The following is a 22,660-nucleotide window of genomic DNA, read 5'->3' as shown; positions in this document are numbered from 1 at the left end:
ACAGCATAAATCCTATAAACCAAAGCCATGCAGAGTTTTATTCAGTGGCAGCTCAGTTATTTTTACAACCTGCATCCTTCCTATTCCTTGGATTTTGGTTTCTCCCAGGCTTCAGCTCTCTGCAGCTCGGTGACAAGCAGTTGCCCAGGCTGCGTGGTTCTCACTTCAGCTACAAAAGGAGACAACCTGCTAGCAACCTCCGTATGTCTGTTAATAACCACAGCAAGGTCTAAATTCCCTGCTTCCAAGTCTGTAATTGCACAATAAATACTTGCTTAATAAAGCTGACTTTTGTTTTGTAAAGTGCCTGTTGGTTATTCGTAGAAATGTGATGTGGAAATGGTCTATTAAGTCCCTGCTGAAGCATCCCCTGAGCAGCTGCAGAACTGCTCTCTCTGATATTTTTCTGGCAAAGTGTTACACAGTAAATAAGAAGATTGTGGCAGAAAGTCAAAGAATACATTCAACATCACACGTTTTGAGTATGAGATTGCATTTCTCCTAGTTGCAGAAATAGAGGTTTGCTATGTAGATACAATGGAAATAAAATTCTCCATTTCTGTGATCTGGTTCTTTGATGAAAAATCTAGGAGGGAAGGACTGCAGCCACGGCAAGTCCTAAGCATTAACTGCATTGTCCCACATAATGGGTTTTGTCTGAATAGCAAATCCAGCTACAAGAGTTTGAATTGGTTAAAACATGAACTCTTTCTTTTTTTTCTTTTTTTTTTTTTCCTTTCCTTTTTTTTTTCTTTTTTAACCTCTCTGGAAATAACAAGGTGGGGGATGTGCATATTTGCAGCTGAAGTTCTGTGTCTGTCCTTCTCCTCCATGCCCAGGTAGCTTCAAGTGGTCCAAAGAGCACAAACCCACCCAGGGGTTCACCCCTTTGCCTCGGTGCAGCTCCTTTCCAAAAGGACAGAAATCCCATTTGCTAAATATACAGACGTTAGGAAAGTGAGAAATCCTGCCAGAAAAATGGGAATCAACACAGCAGTCGGTGTTTGCAGCGGGAAGGCGCAGCCTCACTCAGGAGCAGCTCTCATAGTAGGTGACTCGCTTATGGATGGCATCCCGGATCCTGCCCACCTGCTCCTGAAGGCCTGACAGCCTGGCTGACTTGGCCACCAGAGCTCTGTTGCTTTCCTGAATTTCTGTCTCCAAAGCTGAGGAGAGAGGGCAGGGAAGGTTTTGTGAGATCATAACTGGAAGAAAGCATTGTGTGCAGTCTGCCTTCCTGGACTGAGCCCCTCTTCCCTCCTGCACCCCCCTCTTCTGCCCTAAAAACCCCAACCTCTCTGGCACCCAGAAGCCCCAGTTCACCTGCCCATCACCCCGAGCTCAGAGGCTTACTTTCCATATGGAGCATCATGTTCCACGTTTCCTCAAAGAGAGCTTTTGCCTCCAGATCTATGCTCTGCACACGGCTGCCCTGTGCTCCCAGTGCAGGGCTCTGCCCCTGCCTGCTTTTCAGCTCCGCATACATATCTTTCACTTGTTGGAAAGCCTAGGGAAAAGTAAATTAAGCAGCGCATGTAGGATCGAGCAAATAAACTGGTGAAGATTTACCAATGTTGAGATACTGTGCTAGAGCTCTGCAATTACGCTAATATGCAGATGCACAGTGTGCTCACAAAGATGCTGACTGGCATCTGCACAGGCTGCTCTGCCTCAGGTGGGGCAGAGAGCAGAAACAGGTCTTGAGCAAAAGGCATTAAGACTGAGAAAGCCAGAGGGAGCATGGTGCAAGGCCACAATACCTGCTGAGCCCTGTTGGCCTCCTCGCTTGCTGCTGCTGCTGTTTGCTGTGCATCGTTGGCCCGCAACCGGTTCTGCCCTGCTGTCTGCTGCAGCCCAGGGAGCCCCTCTGCCAGCACAGCTAGCTGGGCTGCCACCGAGCCCACGTTCTTCTCAGCTGGACCAAGCACTGCCTCGATCTACAAGCAGAATGCTCCATGTTAAGAGGGAAATTGCAAATAAAAACTTTTTCTTCTGTGCAGTGAGGGCCCACGGATTTCCTCCTTGCAGGCCTGGAGCTCAGAGAAGCAGACAAGTGAGACCCAACAGGGAATAGTTTGTTTTTTTTTTTTTTTTTTACACAAAATATCTCATTTCTCCACTTTGCTGGTACAGGGCTGTACCACACTGCGAAGCAGCAAAGCAACAGAGAGCAGTGCTGTTATTTGGGAAGTCACTGAACACCACTTACTTCCTCAACGCGTTCCTGAATGAACCGAAGGGAAGAACCTGAGCCCCTGATGGCCCCCTGGGCCTCCAGCAGCACTGTGTTTGCCTGTCTCAGATTCCCAACAACCTCTTCCACATTGCCTTCCACAGCATTTGCCCGGTTCCTGAGAAACACAAGAAACAGCCAGAGTGAGTGTGGAGAATGGCATGGACTGGATATCAGGATTGCAGGGGCAAAATAAGCAAGCTGGAGAAGCAAGACAATACTGTAATGGAGAAGGCTGTGATCACCCCACACACATCCAGACCCAGTATAGAAGAGCCATAGAGCAGATTTCCATTCGGGAGAAGTGTTACTTCCATTTCACATCCCCAGACAGAGAAAATGAACTGAGAAGGGGGAGAGATCTAGAAACAACTGTTTTGCAAGGGTGCAGGAAAAAGAATTAAAGGGAAATTAAAGGGAACCAATTTCACTGCATGTTATCTGCTTTTCTTTGGGACTATTCAGACTGGAGGACAGAGCTCCCCATAGTGTCATGGTTTTTCATTGGTATTCCACATCATAACAGAAGCCAGACTGCTTTGTCTCATCGATTCCAGCAGGCTAAGCAGGTGTCAGACACTATAAAGGAGTTTACATACTTATCCCACTCACCTTCTCACCGGGATATTGCTGAAAGTCAACACATGACAAAGCAGATGCTCCAAATTTACAAGGGCGCTGTGTAATTGCTTTTGAAGGGGCTATGGGATAATCCTCCCAACTTTCACCCAGAAAACAAATAGCCCATTTAATCCCCTCATGCTCTCTTGTGTGATTAGAATGTGGGTCACCAATATCAATAACAGAGCAACCCTGTCATCTCCCCTTATATGGTCTCAAGAAATAGAGAAAATTCTCTGTTACTTTTGGTATAGACATTCTTGCTCTAGGATCCATAACAATATCTATTCTTGGCAACCAGATCCTTATTTGAATCAAAGTATCAGAGAAGCCTCTGTAGAGACTGCAAGTGCATCCTTTTAGCCACCATGCATACACAGAAGCACAGTCAGATTTCACCCCAGCTGAGAATCAGCACATTCCCTATGGCTCAGCGACCCTCAGAAAGCCTTCAGCCAAGCTGACCTGGCCTGTTCTGCCTCCTGCTGCAGCTGCTTGGCCTTTGCAATGTCCTCGGCCGTCTGGGCAAGTATGTTCTCTGGGCACTGCAGCTTGGTAGCCAGATTTTGAATCTCATTCATTTTTCTCAGGACTGCAGCAGCATCCGTGGGGAGACGAAGAGAGAGAACAAACTCGCTGATTTCCTGGATTGTTGCAGGGTCTGTGTCTTTGTCTGTATGCAAACAGAGGAACAATGTCAGATACAGAAGAGAGATGAAAGGCAGGAAGGTGAAGGCAGATGGCCAGCATGCTTTTACACACCATCTCTTCCTTTCAGATAGCTGCCAGAATCTACTCTGGTTTAATCAACCAGCTCAAGTTGCCATCCTTAAAAGGCAGGCTCAGTAAGAACATGATCTGCCCCATCTTGATGGAAATGGAGCACCAAATGGAAAGCACAGAGGGACCGAGGCACAATTGTACCCCACGTTCCTGCAGAGCACAGGCAGGGCTTGCACCACTGAGTAGATAAAGTTGTATTTCAACACAAGCCCTTTTTATTGCACAAATAAAAGTTAATAAATCTGAGGAATCAGAATCAGGCAGAGCCCAAGGGACATTAGCCCAGTGATTAGCTCAGAAATATCTTCCCTCATCATTAACACCAGGCAGCACCAAGTGACCTGATTTTCTTATTCAGCTAATGCTCGTGAGGCTTATTATGTTATTACAATCTGTCTGTGAACAATAAGTCATCCCACTGGTTTATAGGACAACAAGGAATTCTCTCACGATTAGCAGTCTGTTCCAGAGAGATGTCCATTTATCTCCTGTCCATAAGGTTACTGTTAAACTCTTCTACACTGTGGTCAGTGCTGACTGCAAACCTTTGGGGAGCATCTGTCATGGGCATGGCTTGCCCTTGGGTCTGAGGACAGTGAGAGACTCCTAGAGAGGTCGGATAAACCAGGTAGCTGAGAGCCTAGCCGGGTTGAGCTACTCAGTGACTCCTTTGTACACTATTCTCATACATAATATCACTGTAAAAATTGGGTTTTCCATGCACAAGCCAACCTGCACACACACACTGTGAGCTTGCACACTGCTACCTGACAAGAAGTTTCGAACTTGCTGGATGAACTGCTGGGCATGCCGGACATCTCCTTCGATCTGGGTTCTTGTTATACTCATCTGTTCCATGAGCCGCAAGGCATTGCTTTGAATCTGATTAGCAGATGCCTCCGTCGTTTTAATCTGCAAAACCCAAAATCCTGATGGAGTCATTCCTACTTGACCTGGAATCCCAACAGCCCTCCCTAAACCCTCAGTGAATTGAGCAGGTCACTTTGAAATTACACTATTTCCATTTCTAACATGCCATCATTTTCAAGGAGCATAAATGTTAAAAGACTGAGGGCTGGATTTGCAAAGAAAGCTCCCAAAAGAGGCAGTACCATTTAGCTTTTGGAAACCCATTTGAAATGGATTTTTGAATGACTTTGAAACCTCGCTTAATCTGCACAAGCCCTTGGAGGCTGTAGAAAAGAGGTGCAGCAGCACGAACACGGGCACTGCAGGCTGCATCAAACGTTAGGGCATCCCTGCAGATTCTGAGGTGCTTTCACATCCCTCACCCTTCTGTCATGCTAATCCCAACACCATGAGGTTCCAGCTTCTTAGTGACATTCCCACACCTACTGGCACTGCTGGAAATACGAGAGGAGCTTTTTGCCCTCTATGCCAGGGAGAGACGGAGACACCGCGCAGACAACTGAACCTCAGACCAAGCCCAGGCTGGGTGCTTTATGGTGGGCTGTGCCTCCATGCCCACCCCTCAGACCTGCTGGCACTCACCAGCTGTGCTGTCTCCCTTAGCCGTGCACTCAGGCTGTCCAACTCCCCCTCAGCTTTCCCAGCCACACGCAGGGCCCCACCGGCTAATGGCCTGGCACCACGGCAGCTGAGGCCGTCCCCGCAGGCCATGCCACCATCTTGTGGGCACAGCGAGCCTTCACACTGTGCTGGGGTGCACGTCTCTGCACGGAAACCACCACAGATCTGGAAAAGAAGAGAGAAGCAGGGCGGTGAGGTCCACACTTGGCTATGAGGCCTTATGAAGTCAAGATGGAGTCTCACAGGGACCTCCATTTTGAAGGAGGCACCATTTTGGCAGAGGCCGCCATTTTGTCAAGGGCCGCCATTCTGACAGCGGCCATCATTTTGTCAGGGGCTGCCATTCTGACAGGCTCTCTCCAAGAGGCTGAGGAATACTGTGTGCTGTGCAGCAGGAGCTCCTCTTGGGGACACGCTCAGAGGCAGCCCAAGCAATGGCAGTGAGTGGAGCATGTCTGCTTGGCTGCTAGCAGTGTGCCGGCACGTGGAGCAACCACTTCACTGACCCTCACAACAGCAGCTCTTCCCTCGTAGAGAAACTCTGCTCAACCTCTGTAATTTGCTTATAGACAGTAGGATGAGGAGATCTGAGCAGTGTGTTTGATTGCCTGGCACCTTCTCATGTTGTCACCCAACAGAGGAGGCACTGCTGCAGGGCACGGGCAGGTGCACAGCCAGTGCAAGCACCAGCCCCCCTGAATGCTCAGGAACACGATGGTGCCCTGCAAAGCAGAGGGGAGGCTGGTGGTCTCCACAGCAACCGTGCATTAGAAGGCACTGAAATGGATCTCCATGGCAATAACAAAGCAGTGAAGGAGAAAGAAAAGAAACCTTATCCAGAAATTAAGTGGGTCTGTGAGACAGGAGAACTGACATATGAGAGAGTCCTTGGAGGAAGGATGCACATGGCTGGGAAGGGGTGGAGGGAGAGCTTGGGTGTCTGCTATCTGCAGCAAGGGATGCTCCAATGGTTCTGCTCTGATGTCCACAAGCAGAGCTTTGCCGTTCAGGGCAAGTCTTTCTGAACAAAGTCTTCACCGAGTCATTGAGATTGGAAAAGACCACTAAGATCCTCTAGTCTAACCATCAACCCACCACCCCCATGCCCACTCTGTCGTGCCACACTGGGAAAACTGAGCAAAGATGTGCGACCACAGGGTAAGAGCTCTGCCCCTCAAGCTATACAAGGCCCCATTGACAACTATACAAGCACAGAGAACCTCTTTCTATTTTCACCTTATTCACGGTAGGAGTCAGATTGGGAGATGAGGCCATCTGGGCCCTGAGGGCCAGCAGCTTGCTGCTGTGAGTGGCAGCTGCTGCCTCCAGCCCCGCTGCATCCCTGCGGCTCTCCCTGGACATGGCCAGCAGAGTGGCAGCTGCAGCAGCAAGGCTGCTGGCGTTGGTGGATGTCTGGTGAGCAGATCGGATGGTCCCAAAGGCTCCTGCAGGAATAAAGGCGGTGAATGACACAAATGCCTCAGTGAGTCATAAATGCAGCAGAGCTACCGAAAGGAAGGCATTGACTATACCCTGTGAGTGGATGTGTGCATGGAGAGGAGGGGGACACAGCTAGAGTGATTAGTCATGAAGGCACAAATAAAAAGCTCCTTTTATTTCCAAACGCCTTTCAGCCATTCCTGTACACTGAGCTGCAGAGCTTTGCTGAAGGACTGACCTCATGTTTAGGACTCTAAGACTGAAACAAAACTAAAGCAAAAGCCATGCCTGTGCTGATGCAGGGCTGTGCTGCAGCTCTCTCAGAGCCCTTCACACAGCCAGAGCAGAGCCCCATGCTCTGCAGCATGGCACAGAGAAGACAGCAGAAGATGGCACTTGGAGAGCATTAGCTGCTGCAAGGATTTAATGGCAACCTACCACCAGCATCACAGGGCATAATTAGCTCTTCTGAGCCCCTGACAGCTAGCTGCTGGTTCTCTTCCACCCCTCCATCCCTTCTATCTGCACACAGCCAAAACTCCAGCAGCCGCCCCCAGCTTGATGACATCTCCTCCCTGGGCTCAGCCCTGTCTCTGCTGAGCTGTGGTGTTGGGGTGCTTTGGCACACGGTGCTTCACTGGCAGGGAGGGACAGGGGGCTGCATACTGAGCTGCCCAGCCCCAACAACCACAGGAAACAGCCCCAGATTGGTCAGAGATGAGGCAGGGCAGAAAGCATCTCATGTAGGAGGGAGAGAGGATGTTTGCTGTTCCTAAGCTGACAGACTGAAAACTTCTCCATCTCTTCCACCCAGCCATTGGGAACATAGGTACAAAATCCCACTGAGGTTAATTGTCAGCCTCAAATGAAGAGATTTTAGAGTGGCAGTGCTGTACCTGACAGATCCGTGCTGCGGCTGTTTTCAAACTGGGTCTTCTTGCTCTGATACTGAGCATTGATGGTAAGCAGGCTGCTGTTGAGAGCTTCAAACTCGTTTGATAGAGAGGCACTCACATCCAGAAACTGAAAGTTGGGATTAATGCCTTGCATTTGCTCCCTGAAAAAAAGAAAATGCAGAAAACATGAATTTAAGCAGAGAGAAAAGTGCACGTAGGCAGAGAGCAGGACCCTCTCCAGCTGGAATACTACAGGTGCGCCACGTGGGACTGCAGGGCAGTTCAATATTTCGAGTTACAGACGCAAAGCAGTGCATCCTCACCTGATGGCAGTGAGTGCATTGCCCAGCTGGGCCAGGCCCTGCTCGGCGGTGGATGAGTGACCAAGGATGCCCTGTGCCTGCTGCACGCTGCTCTGTGCCCGTGAGAGCCGGAGGCCCAGGTGGGAACCCCCAGGCAGCCCAGTGCTGGAGTTGCTCAGGCTGACCTGCTGCAAGCGCAACCGCAGCCGCTGGATGTCACCATCATAGGTGTGGAAGCAGGGGTGGCACGGCTCACAGCTGGGGTAGGTGCTGCAGTGGTCCCGTTGGCATTGGTCACAGCGGGGGCCGGTGACACCTGGGCGGCAGAGGCAGCGGCCTGTGGATTTGTCACACCCCACGTCCTCGGTGCCCTGAAAGTCACAGTTGCACTCTGGGGAATGGAAAGAGGAGAGAAAAGGTGTGAAGCCCATTGAAAGGAGAAAACAACAACAAATCAGATCCTGCTAGCTAGATGGCAATGCAATGTGCAGTTGGACCCACCCTGGTAGCCCCACAGTGCCAAGGACAGAAGTGAAACAGCGTGGAGAACACTGATGTCAGAACATGGACAAAGTGCTGTTTTCCCAGAATAGTGGTGATTTCACAGTGCTAAGAAACACTATGCCAAAAGTGAACGTGATGCACCCTACCTGTGCATCCTATCCTGACGTCTCCAAAGTGCCTATCTGGGCAGGCCTGCTCCTGCTGTGCAGCAGAGCACGTCCGCCCTGTGAAGCCTTCTCTGCACTGGCACTGTCCTGTGAACTGAGAAAGGAAAAGGACATCAGGGAGGAGACTCAGTACTTCGTATGCTCCTGGGAAAGCATGGTGAGTGCTGAGCCGCCCCCCAGCCTTTCTGTCACCTGTCAGCTTCATCTCCTACCTGGGGGCAGGAAAACACAAAAGCAGTTCCCAGCCTGGGAGAGAGGCGAAGCAGAGCAGAGGAAAAGCAGCACCTGAAGTAAAAGCAGCAGATCATACTCCACCATGCTTCTTAACAGATGCAGGGGCACAGCAGGGAGCACAGCTCCCCAGTGCTGTGGAGGCGAAATGGAAATAAGGCGTTTTGTCACCCGCCTGCTGTCAGTCTTCTCTACGCAGCCCCTGTCCTTGGATGTGGCTGCAGCGATGCCAATAGCAAAGCTGTGGGGCCAGGTCTGCAAACAGCCTTGACTCATGAGCACTGCAAAGCTTTAGGTTTTGTTTCCAAGACAAAGGAATCGCCCACAAGCAACCAGTTTTTGAGCTCAGGTCTCCTCCCTGTGCCGTTTGGAACCTATCTTTGGCTCTTTGCTTTTGTTATGGCGTTTTTACATTTAGCTGTAATTTTCCCAGCTGTCTGTTAAGGCTGAAGTGACACACATGCTTTCCGTTAACAAATGAGGATAATTAACTTGCCGTGCCTGCGTGAAGATCTCTTATTAGGATTTCCTTGCTAAATAAATATCAAGCCTTTTAGAGCAGCTTAATCTTGCCTCCGTAATTATCACCTCCTTTTATTTTCCTGAGTAGTCTGTCATAGTGCTTCTAGGAAATGGGAAGAGGAAAACAAGAGCAGATTGCAGTAGGAAGCACACTGTCCATTTGTAGAAGCTCCCAAAATTGGAACAGGTGCTTTCAATGCTCTGAGCAGTCCCAGGCTGCAGTGCTGTCCAGCAGGACAGCTTCTATTGGCAGTGATACCCCCAGCTGCACTGAAGCAGGCAGGAAAAACAATAGTAGATATTGCTGGAATGGTTTCCAAAGGGAGCACCATGGCTTACAGACAGCTAGTGACCACCAAAGGATGCTCAGAGCAGTACCTGGTTGCAGTGGATGCTGTGGGAACCACTGGGGTTGCACTCGCAGGGCCGGCAGCCCCGGCCACTCGCCATGTCCCAGTGCCCAGCTGCACACTGGTCACAGTCGGTGCCCACCACGTTGGGCAGGCAGGAGCAGCTCCCTGTTTCATCATCACATGGCACGTTCTGCCGTGTTCCCAGTACGTTGCAGGCGCATCCTGAAACAGAGAGAGGTTCTTTGGATTAAAATTGGGCGCTGAGCAGCAGCCTGGCTTCTCGCAAAGCTGGGAGGCTGCTGCCTCTCCTCTCCTCCTTTTGCAACAGAGCTTGGCACAAAGGTGCATCCCTGCTCTTGTACTGCGCTGCCTGCTCAAGCCTAGCAGCCAGACTCAGCAGCCCCAGAGACCTCTGTTCCCAGCACAGACAGCGTCCACCCCAAGCTGTGGCTGCCCTCTACTGCACACAGCCTGTCTTGCCTGCACCGCATCGCCTGCAGCACCCCCTGCAGCTGCCTGCATCAGGAACAGGGCACAGCCCTACGTATGCCTGAACCCTGTTCTCCCTATCCCTGTGGCCAAACACATCCCTGAGACAGGCCACAGCCTAAGCAAGGACCTTTATAACGTTTTGCATAATGCAGCTACATCTTAGAAATCCCAAACCCAAGCTGGCTGGGAAGCACAACCCTTGAAGAAGATGCTGAGGACAGAGATGCCGGGGCAGCAGGGGCTGTCTGACAGCATACTCACTGCGGCAGCCCAGGGGGTTGGCATGGGCCAGCTGGGCAAAGCCTGGCTTGCAGAGGTGGCATCGCTCGCCCTGCACATTCTCCTTGCAGACGCAGTGCCCTGAGAGCGGGTTGCAGACGGAGCCTGGCACCGTGCCGTCCGGGTCACACTCACAGGCTGGAAAGGTGTGAGAAGTGGCACTGCTGAGCTGCCCTCAGAGCAACTGAGGAGTATGGAGGGGAGATTGCCGGGCACTCACGCTGGCAGGCTTCAGGATGGATGAGATCCTGCCGCTGGTTGCGGAAATAGTTGGTTTTGCAGCGCTCACAGTTGTTTCCCTCCGTGTTGTGCTGGCAGTCATCGCAGACACCCCCGCTCACCCCACCGCTGGCGTGGAAAACCTCCGGGTCGAAGTGGCACGAGGCTGAGTGGCCGTTGCAGTTACACCCTAAAAAACCCCCAAACAGCCCATCTGGTGCTGCAAGCGTGCAGGGCCCTCCAGCAGCATAGGACACGCTGTCACTAGAGGGTGCCCTAGTCCCCTGCATGGCACCTCTGCACCCAGTAACAGTCCCAGTATGGAGTTGAGGCATACTGGGCAAAGCAGAAGAGTGCGAGTGCACCAGAGACATTGCCTGGCTGCAGCCTCAGTGAAGCAGAATGCTTTGGGAAGCTGTTCTATAGAGACAGCTCATACTCAGGAAGAGGAGGAAGAGGGGAAGGCTGTCACCGTACGCTGGCACTCATGGGGGTCGTTGTCCTCCGCAGGGGCCCAGGGACGGTCATTGTAGAGGGCAGCACAGTGGCCACAGTTGGGGCCAGCAGTGTTGTGCTGGCATTCGCAGTGCCCATGCACCTGCAGCAGAGAGCAATTACCCTGTGTGAACTCAGAGCTCAGCTCTTGCAGCCACCAAGCTCCCAAACCCCTCTGCCTCCTTCCCCACACAAGACATGGGTTAACTGTCTTCACTCTCACGGCCACCATCCCACTGCTGCAGGCAAAAATGGGTATTGCTCCCCCCAGTTACATACAGCATTGTCCCCAGGCTGTTCTCTACATCACGAAGCTCACCATGGCATGCGGGTCCCTCGAAGAGATACAGCGGTCAGCGTGGCCGTTGCAGAAGCAGCTTCCCAGCACCTGCATTTCTGTCACTGCATAGAAGCTGCTGGGCGAGCGGTAGCTGTGGTGCATGACATGTGGGAGCTGGGTGAAGTTGATCCTCAGGTTGGTGAACTGCCCCAGCCCTGTTGGGGACAGACACTGTGAGGGGACAGCAGCATCAAGGTGCCATCTGCAGAGATGCCTCACACCGTGCACAGAGGGCTCAGAGATAGCAGCACCAGCACCCTGAGCAAATGAAGGCCTAAGGCTGCTCCTTGGCACTCCAGGGGCAGCCATTGGGCACACAGCAGTTTGAGGCTTTGCTTAAAGAAGAGCTGTTCCAGCCCTGCATCCTCCATCACCCCTTGAAAAACCACAGGCTGCATCTTCCCTCCCTTTCTCAGACATAACAGAGGCTGTTCACTCACTATTAACAGACTGGCTGTATGAGGTAGTAATGGTAGATGCCACGTCTTGGACACTGAATTTCACCTTAGAAGGAATAAAAAAAATAATTAAAGCAGGAAAAGCAGAGTGCTGTCTTCTCAAACTCTGAGGGTAAGGGTGTGTTCCAGACCCCAGCCATCACTTAAGGCAGAAAAAAGGCTTCAGAGCTGCAGAGGGTTTTGCAGAAAGATAACCTAACCCACAGAGGAGCGAGGGCTTTCCCTTAGGAGGAACAGGAATCCTCCAGAGCCCCCCACTGGATGTGTACAGCATCACTGTATACAACATTTGTAAAAGCTTTTTGGGCCACCTTGTGTTTCTGGGACACCACACAAGCCACCCACCCCAAATCCATGGTCACACTATGGGGCACAGGCACATGCTGGAGACCCTTCCATAACCCACCCAAGCGCCCCAGATCTCACCTTGCCCCCATGCATGGGGTACCCATGCTGGGCCTGCAGTGGCTGGCACTGAGCATCCCCCCAGCTCTCAGGGGCACCGCGGGGGATGTGGGGAAAGGCAGCAGCACAGTCAGAGGCCAGGTACTGGTACACCTCCCATGTCTTGCCAAAGTCTGTGGAGCGCTCAATCAGCATCGCAGCGGGCAGTGGTGACTGTAACATCAGGGAGAGAGGGATACCTGCAAGGTGGTGCTGTGAACTGGTTCCCACCCAGGACTGGGGAGACCTTCATCCTCATCATCATTCTCCTCCCCTTCCCTCCAAAACCTTGTGTCTTATGGGCCTTCATCAACTTTTGAACTGCCGGGAACCAGCAATGCCCATCCATCACCACCCATGACCCCCTGTGAGCAGCACTACTGCATACTGACCCTGAAATCCAGCACGATGCTGCTGAGCTGGAACTTCTCATCCAGATCCAGCTGCAAATAGACGTGCTCCATGCCTGTGGGCACAGAGAGATGGCCTCAGAAATGCAGGACTTCAGGAAAACACACCATATGGCCGCATAAGTCAAGCCATCTATTCCCTTTTTTCCCCTAATTCACCAAACCCAGCCCTGCTGGGGACAAGCACTCACCACTCTGGGATTGCCACCAGCGTGTTCGCCCAGCAGAGGACAGCATGTTGGCCACACGGTGCCCATTGCGGGCGTGAGGCAGCCGGGAGTCACACTTACAGCATCTCATGTTCCACTGCAAGGAGAGAAAGTGGATGGGAGGTGGGTGGGATAGGGCACAGCCCTGATGCAGACCCCACCAGCACTGGACAAAGAGCCAACACAGTGGGGACATCATTGAGGAGCACAAGGCATCAATGGAGCTGAGTTATTGGAGACCTGGAGAACTGCCATCATGTGTCAAGTGGTAGCCAGGACCAGAGTGGTTACCCTCACACTCCATGTAAAAAGAGAAAACTTATGAATGAAAGGGTTAAAAACTAAAACTGAAAATTGTTTTGACCAAAATATATTTCTAGCAAACCATCAAAAAATACTTTTAAAAAATTGTTCTCCGAAACTGCAGATCTTGAAAAAAAGCTCTTGGCAGCTTTTCAGCACCAGTTTGCCCCTCGCTGATGGCCGAGCAGCTATTTGCTTGGGTGAGCAGAAGGGTCTTCCTCTCATATCCCAAACCCCGTGTGGGGCTCAGCCACCTCTGCACTCTCCCCTCCAAGAACAGTGGCAACAAACAGCTCAGCGGGTGAAAAGTCAGTGGGTGGGAAGTCAGGTGGCTTAGAGTTCAGCCCTTCACTTAAGCAACTCATTCAAGCAGCAAACAGAGACGTGGCATGGGCAACTCAGGGACTGGGGAAATCAGGATCCCCGGGGAACAAACAAACACCCTGGTTTTGACCAACCAAGCAACGCGCTGTGCTGCTGCTTCTGAGCGGCTGCTGGGTACGTGCAGCACATGGGTGGGCTCAGAAATATTTGGAAAGAGACAGAGAGGGATTGAGCAAGAGGCAGGGAGTGGGAAGGTATGGCCGAGGGGGGAGGTGGCATGGAGCAGGAGATGGGCTGGGTGAGGGCATCACCAAATCAGGGGGTCCTGCAGGTGGAGCTGAGGTGGTTTTATGGGAAGGCTGCAAACAGCTCATGTGGATGAAACCCAAACACAGACCCTGCCTGCTGGAAAGGCTCCTAGCTGCACCCCAAGGCAGGAGCTGGCTCCGAGCAGGAGGCACTTTTTGTGTGGAAGCCTCTCAGCACCGTGCTGGGCATAGAGAAGAGATCCTCAGCTTAAACCGATCTGTTTCCACAATATTTTCCACTTTTTATGTTCTCTGTCTATAAATACCCCAGAACAGGACTTGTCTAACTACAGCATTTATAACAATATTGCAGAGTAAGCAAACACGGACCTGCAACTGCATGATGGTGCAAGTTCCCTGGCTCCACCACCTCCTCCCAGCACTGCCAATAGGAACCAGCAGCACCATTCTCTGACCCAGAAGCACCGTTCCCTGACCCAGGCAGAGGAACTCGCTGCAGATAATGACTGCTAGCAGCAAAACAGCAGGAAAGCTAGAGCAATTATCCACAGAAATAACCTAGCAAACAAACTGCTAATAATGATTAAACTTCCCAGCAGTTCTGACTGTGATTAGAACAGGGGGAGGATGCATTTCTGCAAGGGGAAAGGTTAATGTCAGCTAAATTATTCATTAGGAATTACTCATGCATGCTTACTGAGACCATTCACACAGCCACAGACATGAGCACAACCCACAGCTACAGCCAGCGTTGGCTGCAGTCACACTCAGAACACAGTGCTGAGCAAAGGGGCAGCTCACACCCACCACATCTGGGGGCTGTGCAGCAATTTTTACCAATTCACAGTTTCCTAGCTTTATCCCACAGGGCAGCCACAGACCTGAGTGTGGAAAGTTGAGTTTTTTTCCCCCCACTCCCATCCTCCACCTTTATTAAGGCCAAAATTAACACTGGAAAGCAAAAAGTTATTTCATGCACTTTGAGCAAATTGTGAAATTCCTCTATTGCACAACATGAGAATTCACTATTACTGACTGTGCATGTGTCTCAAAGTTCCCTGGGGCAGAGGGAATTACCAAAAATGACAGCCCAGCTCCAGTCTGAAGGAAGGTTTCCTAGGAGCACACCTTTCCCCAATTCTCCCCCTCATATTTACCAGCACAGAAACAGCCTCAATGGATTCATCAGAGCCAGTATTGCCAGGAATAGAGCAGGGCCGTGAGAGTATGTGACAGAATGGAAGTCAATAGGTCACAGTTTCTAAACTCGGTCCCTCTCCATCCCTACCCCTCTTGCCAGCAGCAAAGGCTCCCGGCTGTGTGACAAACCAGAAGCACCAAGAGCCACAGTGAGTTCTGGAAGCTAGCAGATGGATCTGCTTAGAAAGCGTTCATTGACTTCAGTGCTGCCCTTGGAGCAAGCCAAAATTCAGGTCATGGAGATCTTGGGAACAAAGGAAATCTGTTCCAGTCTTTAGAAAGGTAACTCATGAGGGATCATTTGAAAGAAAAGCAAGCATGCTGAGAATAGTCAGACTCCTGTTTTACAAGTAAGTAGTGGAGAAAAAATAATCTATGCAGAACGAACAGCTGTTGTAAAGATGACCATATACTACAGAGAAAAGCAGAGCAAGACTGCAAATTGGGATGGAAAGTCTATGTGTGGATGGGCTGCGTGAGTGGAAACACACATGTACCTATGAGTGATGGACAGCTGCAAAGGCCAAAGTCACTCTTGGACACTTTGCAGAGCCTGGGGATGCCCAGCCCCATCCCTGAGCCCTGCTGCCACTCTGCCTCGTGCTGCTCTCTGCTCTCAGCCCGTGCATGGGAGGTGCCTGGCATTGTCTTTCCTCCCTCACTTTTCCTCCTCACATGTAGGGGCAGAAAACCTCAGACGATCTGAAGCTGATGGCCTCTGACCAAAGTATGTTAAGTAGCTGTAGCTGCCATTTTAATATGAGTAAAGAGCCCTTAAAATAAAACCTGGCTGAGGTGCATCACTCAAAATAAACTGAAGCTACTCATTTAGCACATATGAGAAGCTGCTGCTCTCCGGTCATGAAATAGAGACCTTTAGGAACTGCAGGACCTTGGTGGTCCTGTGCCAACACAGCTCTGTGAGTCAGAGCACTGTGCCAGTCAGCTCCAGGCATGCAGCCTCCCATGCGGCAGCCTCGTGTCTCTTGTGCAATTAAAATCCTATTGCGATAGTAATCACTGTCCCAATTCTATTTGGGGAGTGAAGGGCAGGAGGAATTTATATGTATACGGCGAGATGGAGCATTATTCAAAAATAGGTCTGGCAGCAAGAGTAAGTTATATTGGGAACAAAGACACCTGTCAGAGCTCTTATGCAATTCCCTTTTCCAGTCCCACAAATTCCCTGCTAACGCCAGGACTGCACGCCAGGCCAGTCAAGCAGGGATGTGCTCCATCTGCTTTCCATGGGAAGATGCTGTAGAAGGACCATAGATGTGTCACTGCAGCTAAACCTCCTGTGAGCAAACTGTGTTCATAATACAGGACTGTACTTCAATTCTGAAGCATAGATGTGTGTTTTAGGCATAACCCCCAATGCCATTCCCATGTTGAGCCAGTCAGAAGCAACATGGTGAGCTGAAAGCACAGAGCACTCTGCTCTCAAGCTGCTGTTGCTGGTGACCCTGAATTCAGAGCTGATTGCAGGGCCGGGGACAACAGCAGGGCAAATATCTTAGGCATGAGGGCTAAGGAAGTGAACTTCATTCCTCCAGTTTGAAAGCAAGCATGTGGGCGCGTTTTCCTCACCCAGTCTGTCCTCACGTCATTTCCCTTCAGAAAAGCTTCACTTAAAGCCTGCCACGATGACAGTCTGCAAATCTGTGCTGCACGAGCTGCTCCCCACCCCACGCATTGTAGAGGCCCCGCTGACTCTGCGAGGGGTGACGTGATGTCTGAGAGCATATGTGGGAATTTGCACTCAGGTGGCAAAAAAAGATACAGAGAATGGAGGAGGAGAAAAGTGGGAAACTGCCTTTTCCCTCTGTGCATTGCTGCAGGTAGAGACATATCCCTGCACCAGGAACAAGGTGTGTCTGAATGCCAGAGATGTGATAGCACGGAGCAGCACCACAGCTGCTGAATTAACTTCAGCAGGACAGGAATTATTTGGTGCAAACCCTCAGCATTGCTAAACAGCACCCAGGACCGTAAGCCCTGCTTTGAACTTGGGGACCTCCTCAGTTCCATCTGACTACAATTATTCCCTGCTTCTGAGGAGGCATTTTTCTGTGTAAAGGACCTGAGCTTGATTCATGATTGGGGTCTGGAAAGCAAACAAGCTGCAGGGCACAGGAGTTTCAGTGGGAGCTTTCTTATTCCAACACACCCAGGAATCCCAAAGGAGCAGGCAGCATGGCTTGGACCAGCATCAAGCCAACTCATGCAGGTGGAAACAGATGTAACCATCAGATGGTAGCAGCAAGGCAGACAGAAGCATTACTCTTCAACATACTCACTTTCACAAGCATCAGCCTTTGTTTCTTGGGAGCAGCCAAAACCTTGCTTGGGCACCATAGGGAGGGATGGCACGAGAAGGGATCTGGGTGATTCCCACCTCATACTGCTCACATCCACCAAATGCCCACAAACAGCAAATGCAAGCAGGCAGAAAACCCTACGTGAACAACATTTAACATCCTATGTTTCCCAGGGCCAGGATGTGAAGACCCACAGAACTGCCATGTGCCCACAGACTGCTCCACCACAAAAAGTGGGAAACAGAGCAGCAATACAAAAGGAAGGCAAATCATCTTTTCCCTCTCTTGCCTGTTCTTTAACAACAGATGTCACAGCGATTTGCAGAGTGGCTTGGGTACTACAACTGTAGTTCTTTTCTAGTTCTGAATAGGCCCTTCAGCTGAAAGCACTGCCAGCCCCTGAGGACACAGCATCTTCCAACATGAAGGCGAGGGCACACTGCTGCAGAGTGAGTGCCTTCATGCTGTCCTTGGAGGGGGTAGCCAGGCCAGGAGCTGCTAATCCATATGAAAGCCACACCGAGCCTCCCCTTGGTTACCCACATTGCTACCAAAGTGCTATGTATAGCATCCAGACAGAGATGAGCTAACCAGCCTTGAATCACACCTGTCTTAGTCTTTCCACATGCATCGGTGCCTTCAGGACATCAAATTCAGGGACACCTATTTTTTTTATTTTTTTTTTTAGTTTTCCTCTTTGCTTTCCCTGCCACCTTGAACAGCCATTTCCTGAGCTCTGAGTGATTTCCAAGCCAGGCCATTGGTCCGTTTGGTTTCCTCCCCCTTCTCTTTTCGAATCATCGCAAGAGTCCCTTGCGCTATAAATGGCAATCCTGAGTCTCCAAGGGATGGAGCAATCAGTGGTGCAAAGTATAAAGGTTAGAGGGATCCGGAGCAGACAATGGAGCAGGGGGTGCAATAGAGCAGCCCAGCAGAATTGCAAAAGAAGCCCCCGGGGCGGCGGGCAGACGGCTCATATCAGCCAGCTGGCACCGGGCATCAGCACCCACAGCAACCCTTCATCCCATGCTCTCTGCTGACATTGCAAAACCCACTCCAAATTTGTACCTATTTGGCACCAACACACGCACCAGGCATGTAACAAAAAAGAGTCAGAAGAGTCAGTGAATACATTTGACTATTATATGGGATGAGAATAGGGGAAAAAAAGCGAGTTTGAGAGACTCATTTTGGCTTTAATTAGGAAATGCATGAGGATGTCTCCAAAGTTAGAAGCTGGAGTATTCACAACTTGTAGCAGCCATCACAGCTGCAGAACAGAAACGAAGGTCTCTGATTCCAGCAAAGGAAAGGCACTAAATACACAAAGCTTCTATTCTCAAAGCTAGAAGTGATGAATCCAACTCAACATACCAACGTTAACCATTCCAAATTCCTTCTAACCTCAGTACTTATCAGCATAAGGTGCTGATTCCACTGACAAGCTCTAAGGAATACAAAACCTGGATGTTTTAGGGATCTGAAGACCAGCTGGCCACCACCACCTCTCTGCCTCCCACCACGGGAGCTCACCCACCAATTCCATTCCAAACAGGTATTTGTGCTCAAGATACTTCACAGAAGAAAGCTGACTCACTCCAGCTGGATTTCACTGCACAAAGCACATCCTCATGGAGGATTGCTGCGTCCTTTCCTCCTGAGCACCTCATCCAAGCACCCTCCCAAGGTGCTCCTTGCCTGCCCTGCACTGAGCCCACTCCCTTCCAAGCTCTCCAGCACAGCCACATTTCCAGACTAATACAGAGAGGTATAAGGAAGCACTCGCATCACAGACAGCACCCCTGCCTGAGCACAGAGCTGAAAAACGCTGTGGAATGAGCCATTAGCTCTGACTTTGGATTCTGATTACAGCTTTGGAGCCTGGGAACATGCAGCTGCAGCTGTTATCCTCTGAGCACCGCTTCCTACCCCCGCACCATTTAATTGGAAACAGCCGCTTGGCTCAGCAGCTCTTCCAGCAAAAGCCCTGGAATGTTCCCATTTCTGACAATTGAAAAATGAATTTAGCTTACAGCTAAGGAGGCTGGGGACTGGATGGCTTTGGATTTTTGGTTGCAAAAACTTCCATTCTGCTCGTTGCACAGCTTGTTCCCTGCTCGTGCTCAGCTCCTCTGCCCTGATGTGGTGCAGGGGAGGACTGCAGGGCTGGAGGGGACACAAAGCATGCAGGGAGAGAGACAAACACCCAAAGTAGATCAAAGATGTTGTAAAGGGTAGGAAGGTCGGGTAAAGCATCAGCATCCCTAAACAGGGCTTAGAGCAGAGGGAGCAGCACGTACCTCTCCGTGCGGTGTGCAGTATGTCTCAGGCTTGGTGAGGCCACAGGTGGAGGAAGCCATCAGGTGCTGGCCCCGTCCCAGCAGGATGTCCCCCCTGGGGGGATAGCAGGCCCCATGGGAGCAGGCTGGCTGTGCTACCCCTGGCTGTGGGCAGGCTGCAATGGCAGGAGAGGAGCACACAGTGACTAAGCCAGCAGGTTGGCCGGGGACAGAGCTACACCTGGGCATGTCAGAAAGGATGAGAATTCATCCCTGAATTGCCTTTGTTTATAATAGTACATAGCACTTAAAATAGCTTTTCGTAGGTATTGCTCCTGAAATTCTTCCTGATAGGACACATCTCCAGAATCCCAACGTCTCGGTTTCAGGGATGCTCAGTTCCCTGCTCACTGTACTTAGCAGCCCAGTCTGGTTTCCCTCCATGTACCCACAGGCCCTGCAGGAGGTTGCTCAGCACAGAGCATCCTTTTCCCAGAGCACTATTACTGAACTCCAATCTCCCAGCTGCAATGCTGCTAATACAATGCTTACCTAGCAGCATTTCTTAGCCTCAAAGGGAAAACCTTCCTATCGTTCCCTTCTCATTAATAAACATAATCATCCAATTTCCTCTGCAAGAAATTTAGCTATCCATAAACTCACCTTGCTTAAACCACGGCACACACGGAGGCTCTAGGCAATATAACTCACTGCAGTACTCATTTACAAACCCAATTACAAGATCAAGGTCATTTCCAATAGGCAGCAAACACTTAGCTTTCCCTCCCATTTTTTCCAGAAACATGGAATGTTGAGCCTTACCCAGGAGGACAAATAATGCCCACAGCCAAAGCTGGCAGCAAGCCTCCATCACGCCAAGGACAAGGACACACCTAGAGAGGAATTTGCAGCGTAAGCAAGAAATACCAGAAAATACCAACTTAAGCCTCATGCTGGGCACTTTACATTCCTTATTTATCTAATTTTAATTGATCTAGTGGGTGAAAATCAGGAGTAATGTAGAGGGAACCCCTCAGACTGTGCATTAGAACAGATGAGCACAAGGAATCCTTCACCAAACAGGTGAGGCACACCCAGGGTCCCCCAAGCTGAGCACCAGGCAGTCCCCTTCCCAGGCACTATCTGTGGATCTTTATGTTGTTGCTGAGGTGAACCACACATGCAGGAACGGCCCCTTGCTGTCTGCAGAGCTCTAATTTCTGCCTGCCTGGCTCTGGGGACTCCAGAAAGCCACAGGCACACACACAGCAGCAAGCAGTGCCCGAGGAGCCCACAGCCACCCCATGCTTCTGTCCTCCAGCCTGGCTATGCTGCCTATCACAGCTCCAGCTGGAAGATCCCAATGGCCCTGAGCCTGGGCAGAGGGCACTGATAAATGCAGCTGCTAGAGGAGCTGAGCAGCCAGCAGCACGCTGCACTCCAGGAAGTTCCCCCTACTGCTGTCCTGTGCAACCAGAACCCCATTCCCAGTGCCTGAGGTGCCCCAGGTCCCCACCACGTACCTGCCTGGTGGCGAGGGCTGTCCCCAGCAGCTGATCCCTGCAGTCACACCCGTCTCCAAGCGCTGTTGCCTTCCTGTTTGGCTTTTAACAAGCGTCTGCCTCACCTGGAAGAGAGGTGCCCGTGGGTGTAGCAGTGATAAAGGCGTGATTCAGGCACTCCAGACATCCCCACCCAACTCCGGGGAGCTCCAGACACAGCCACAGTGTCACTTTACGGTGTGACAGTGGTGTGAACAAGCAGGCCTGCAGGAAATGGCATCGAGTGCCTCAAGGCACATCCTTATAGGGATGTCCCTACCCCAGGATGTGCCCCAGGTGTGCTCAGGGCTCAGGTGGGTGCTGCACCCAAGGGCTTCAGTCTCCTTCTCCCCACTGCCAGGGTGCACAGCCAGCAGGGCGAGGTGCCCACCCTCATGCAAAGGTTTGGTGCACCCCGACCTGGGGATTTAAAGCCCAGTGAGATTCTGTGTGAGTCGCAGCCGTGCTGTGTGTTCACACACCAGGCATCAGCCCACAGATGACCTGCAGCAGGGATGGGGCTGTGCAGGCTGCAGCACGCAGCTCTCCTGTCTCCAGCAGCGGAGCCCCTCGAGGCACAAAATAGTTCTCAACCTCGTCTTACACAATCTACAAAAATACAGTACTGCAAACTAACGAGCTGTGACAAAAGAAAAGGCAAAGAAAAGCCACGTTTTCTGAGAAGCACAATTCTCAGTTGGGTACCAAGAGAAGTGCCACGTTTCCAAAGAGACTGTATTTATCACACCAGGGTGGCTTTAACGGCTCCTTGGGAGCCTGCAGGAAAGTCACCACGAGAGCAGCCCTTCTCCCCTGCCTGGGGCCTAATTCAGACCTCTGCTGTGCTTCAGTGCTACCAGTGCTTTACATCACCACGCAGCAAGGCACAGCTCCAGCACCCGTAGCACTGCTGAACTCAGAGGTGCAAATTTCATATTTACCTCCTCAAATCTCCAAAACCACACATCCCCCCCCCCCCCCCCCCCCCCACATGCTCTTGTTCTACCAATTTTTTTTTAACGGTCTAAACAAACCCCAAGGAAAACTTGCAGGAAGATTTGCTATTTACTTTACTGACTCAGCCCAACATCACGTCCTGTGCCCCATCACACCGTGCCAGGTGACCCTGAAGCTGTGTGCCCAATGCGTTGCTGGTGGGAGCTGCCTGGCCGTGGAGCTTCTAGAAAAGGCGTGCAACAGAGCTGGGAAAAAATCCTGCCCTCCGGCTACAAAGTGTGCAGTGTTGGTTCCTGCCCAGGTATGCCCACAGTGCCGGGTGCAGGAGCAGAGCTGGGTGTGTCGTCCTGAGCCACTGCTCAGCAATGTGGGGCTGCTGCATTCCTGTGCCCAGCAATCCTCCTCCACCCCAGCTGGGGGGTGGGGGGTGTAGGGAGAACACCGGAGCATTTTGCTGAGGACCTGAGAGCTGAAGCACGAGCACGGATGGCGTCCTGGCACTTCTCATCCAGGTGGG

At 51.2% G+C, this 22,660-nt stretch overlaps 1 protein-coding gene across 1 annotated transcript; it reads right to left on the bottom strand.

Annotated features, from left to right (window-relative positions):
- Positions 1-830: 830 nt before the first annotated feature.
- LAMB3 (laminin subunit beta 3) lies at positions 831-22,361 on the bottom strand. Its single transcript, XM_031605897.2, has 24 exons — positions 22,256-22,361; positions 21,169-21,272; positions 20,468-20,538; positions 19,667-19,821; positions 12,932-13,046; positions 12,723-12,796; positions 12,313-12,504; positions 11,869-11,932; positions 11,408-11,583; positions 11,071-11,191; positions 10,595-10,783; positions 10,357-10,512; positions 9,629-9,825; positions 8,477-8,591; positions 7,848-8,217; positions 7,525-7,685; positions 6,425-6,633; positions 5,150-5,353; positions 4,405-4,549; positions 3,320-3,527; positions 2,210-2,351; positions 1,761-1,937; positions 1,354-1,507; positions 831-1,166 (listed from the first exon to the last, which is right to left on the bottom strand). The coding sequence occupies exons 3-24, from the start codon at positions 20,514-20,516 to the stop codon at positions 1,030-1,032; spliced, it is 3,510 nt and encodes a 1,169-aa protein (XP_031461757.2). The 5' UTR covers positions 20,517-20,538; positions 21,169-21,272; positions 22,256-22,361; the 3' UTR covers positions 831-1,029.
- Positions 22,362-22,660: the final 299 nt, after the last annotated feature.

The sequence above is a fragment of the Phasianus colchicus genome, chromosome 25 (genome assembly GCF_987193195.1).
Source record: "Phasianus colchicus chromosome 25, bPhaCol1.hap1.1, whole genome shotgun sequence".
Classification (NCBI taxonomy): Eukaryota; Metazoa; Chordata; class Aves; order Galliformes; family Phasianidae; genus Phasianus; species Phasianus colchicus.
This window is presented reverse-complemented; position numbering and strand designations above follow the sequence as displayed.

Bases quoted from the DNA above. Each gene is read 5' to 3' on its own strand.
- LAMB3 (XM_031605897.2), bottom strand. From the start codon at position 20,516: ATGGAGGCTTGCTGCCAGCTTTGGCTGTGGGCATTATTTGTCCTCCTG. The intron at 19,822-20,467 runs GTAAGGCTCAAC...CTGCCATTGCAG, and splicing joins GGCATTATTTGTCCTCCTGG to CCTGCCCACAGCCAGGGGTA. The intron at 12,505-12,722 runs GTCAGTATGCAG...CTGATGTTACAG, and splicing joins GCATCGTGCTGGATTTCAGG to TCACCACTGCCCGCTGCGAT.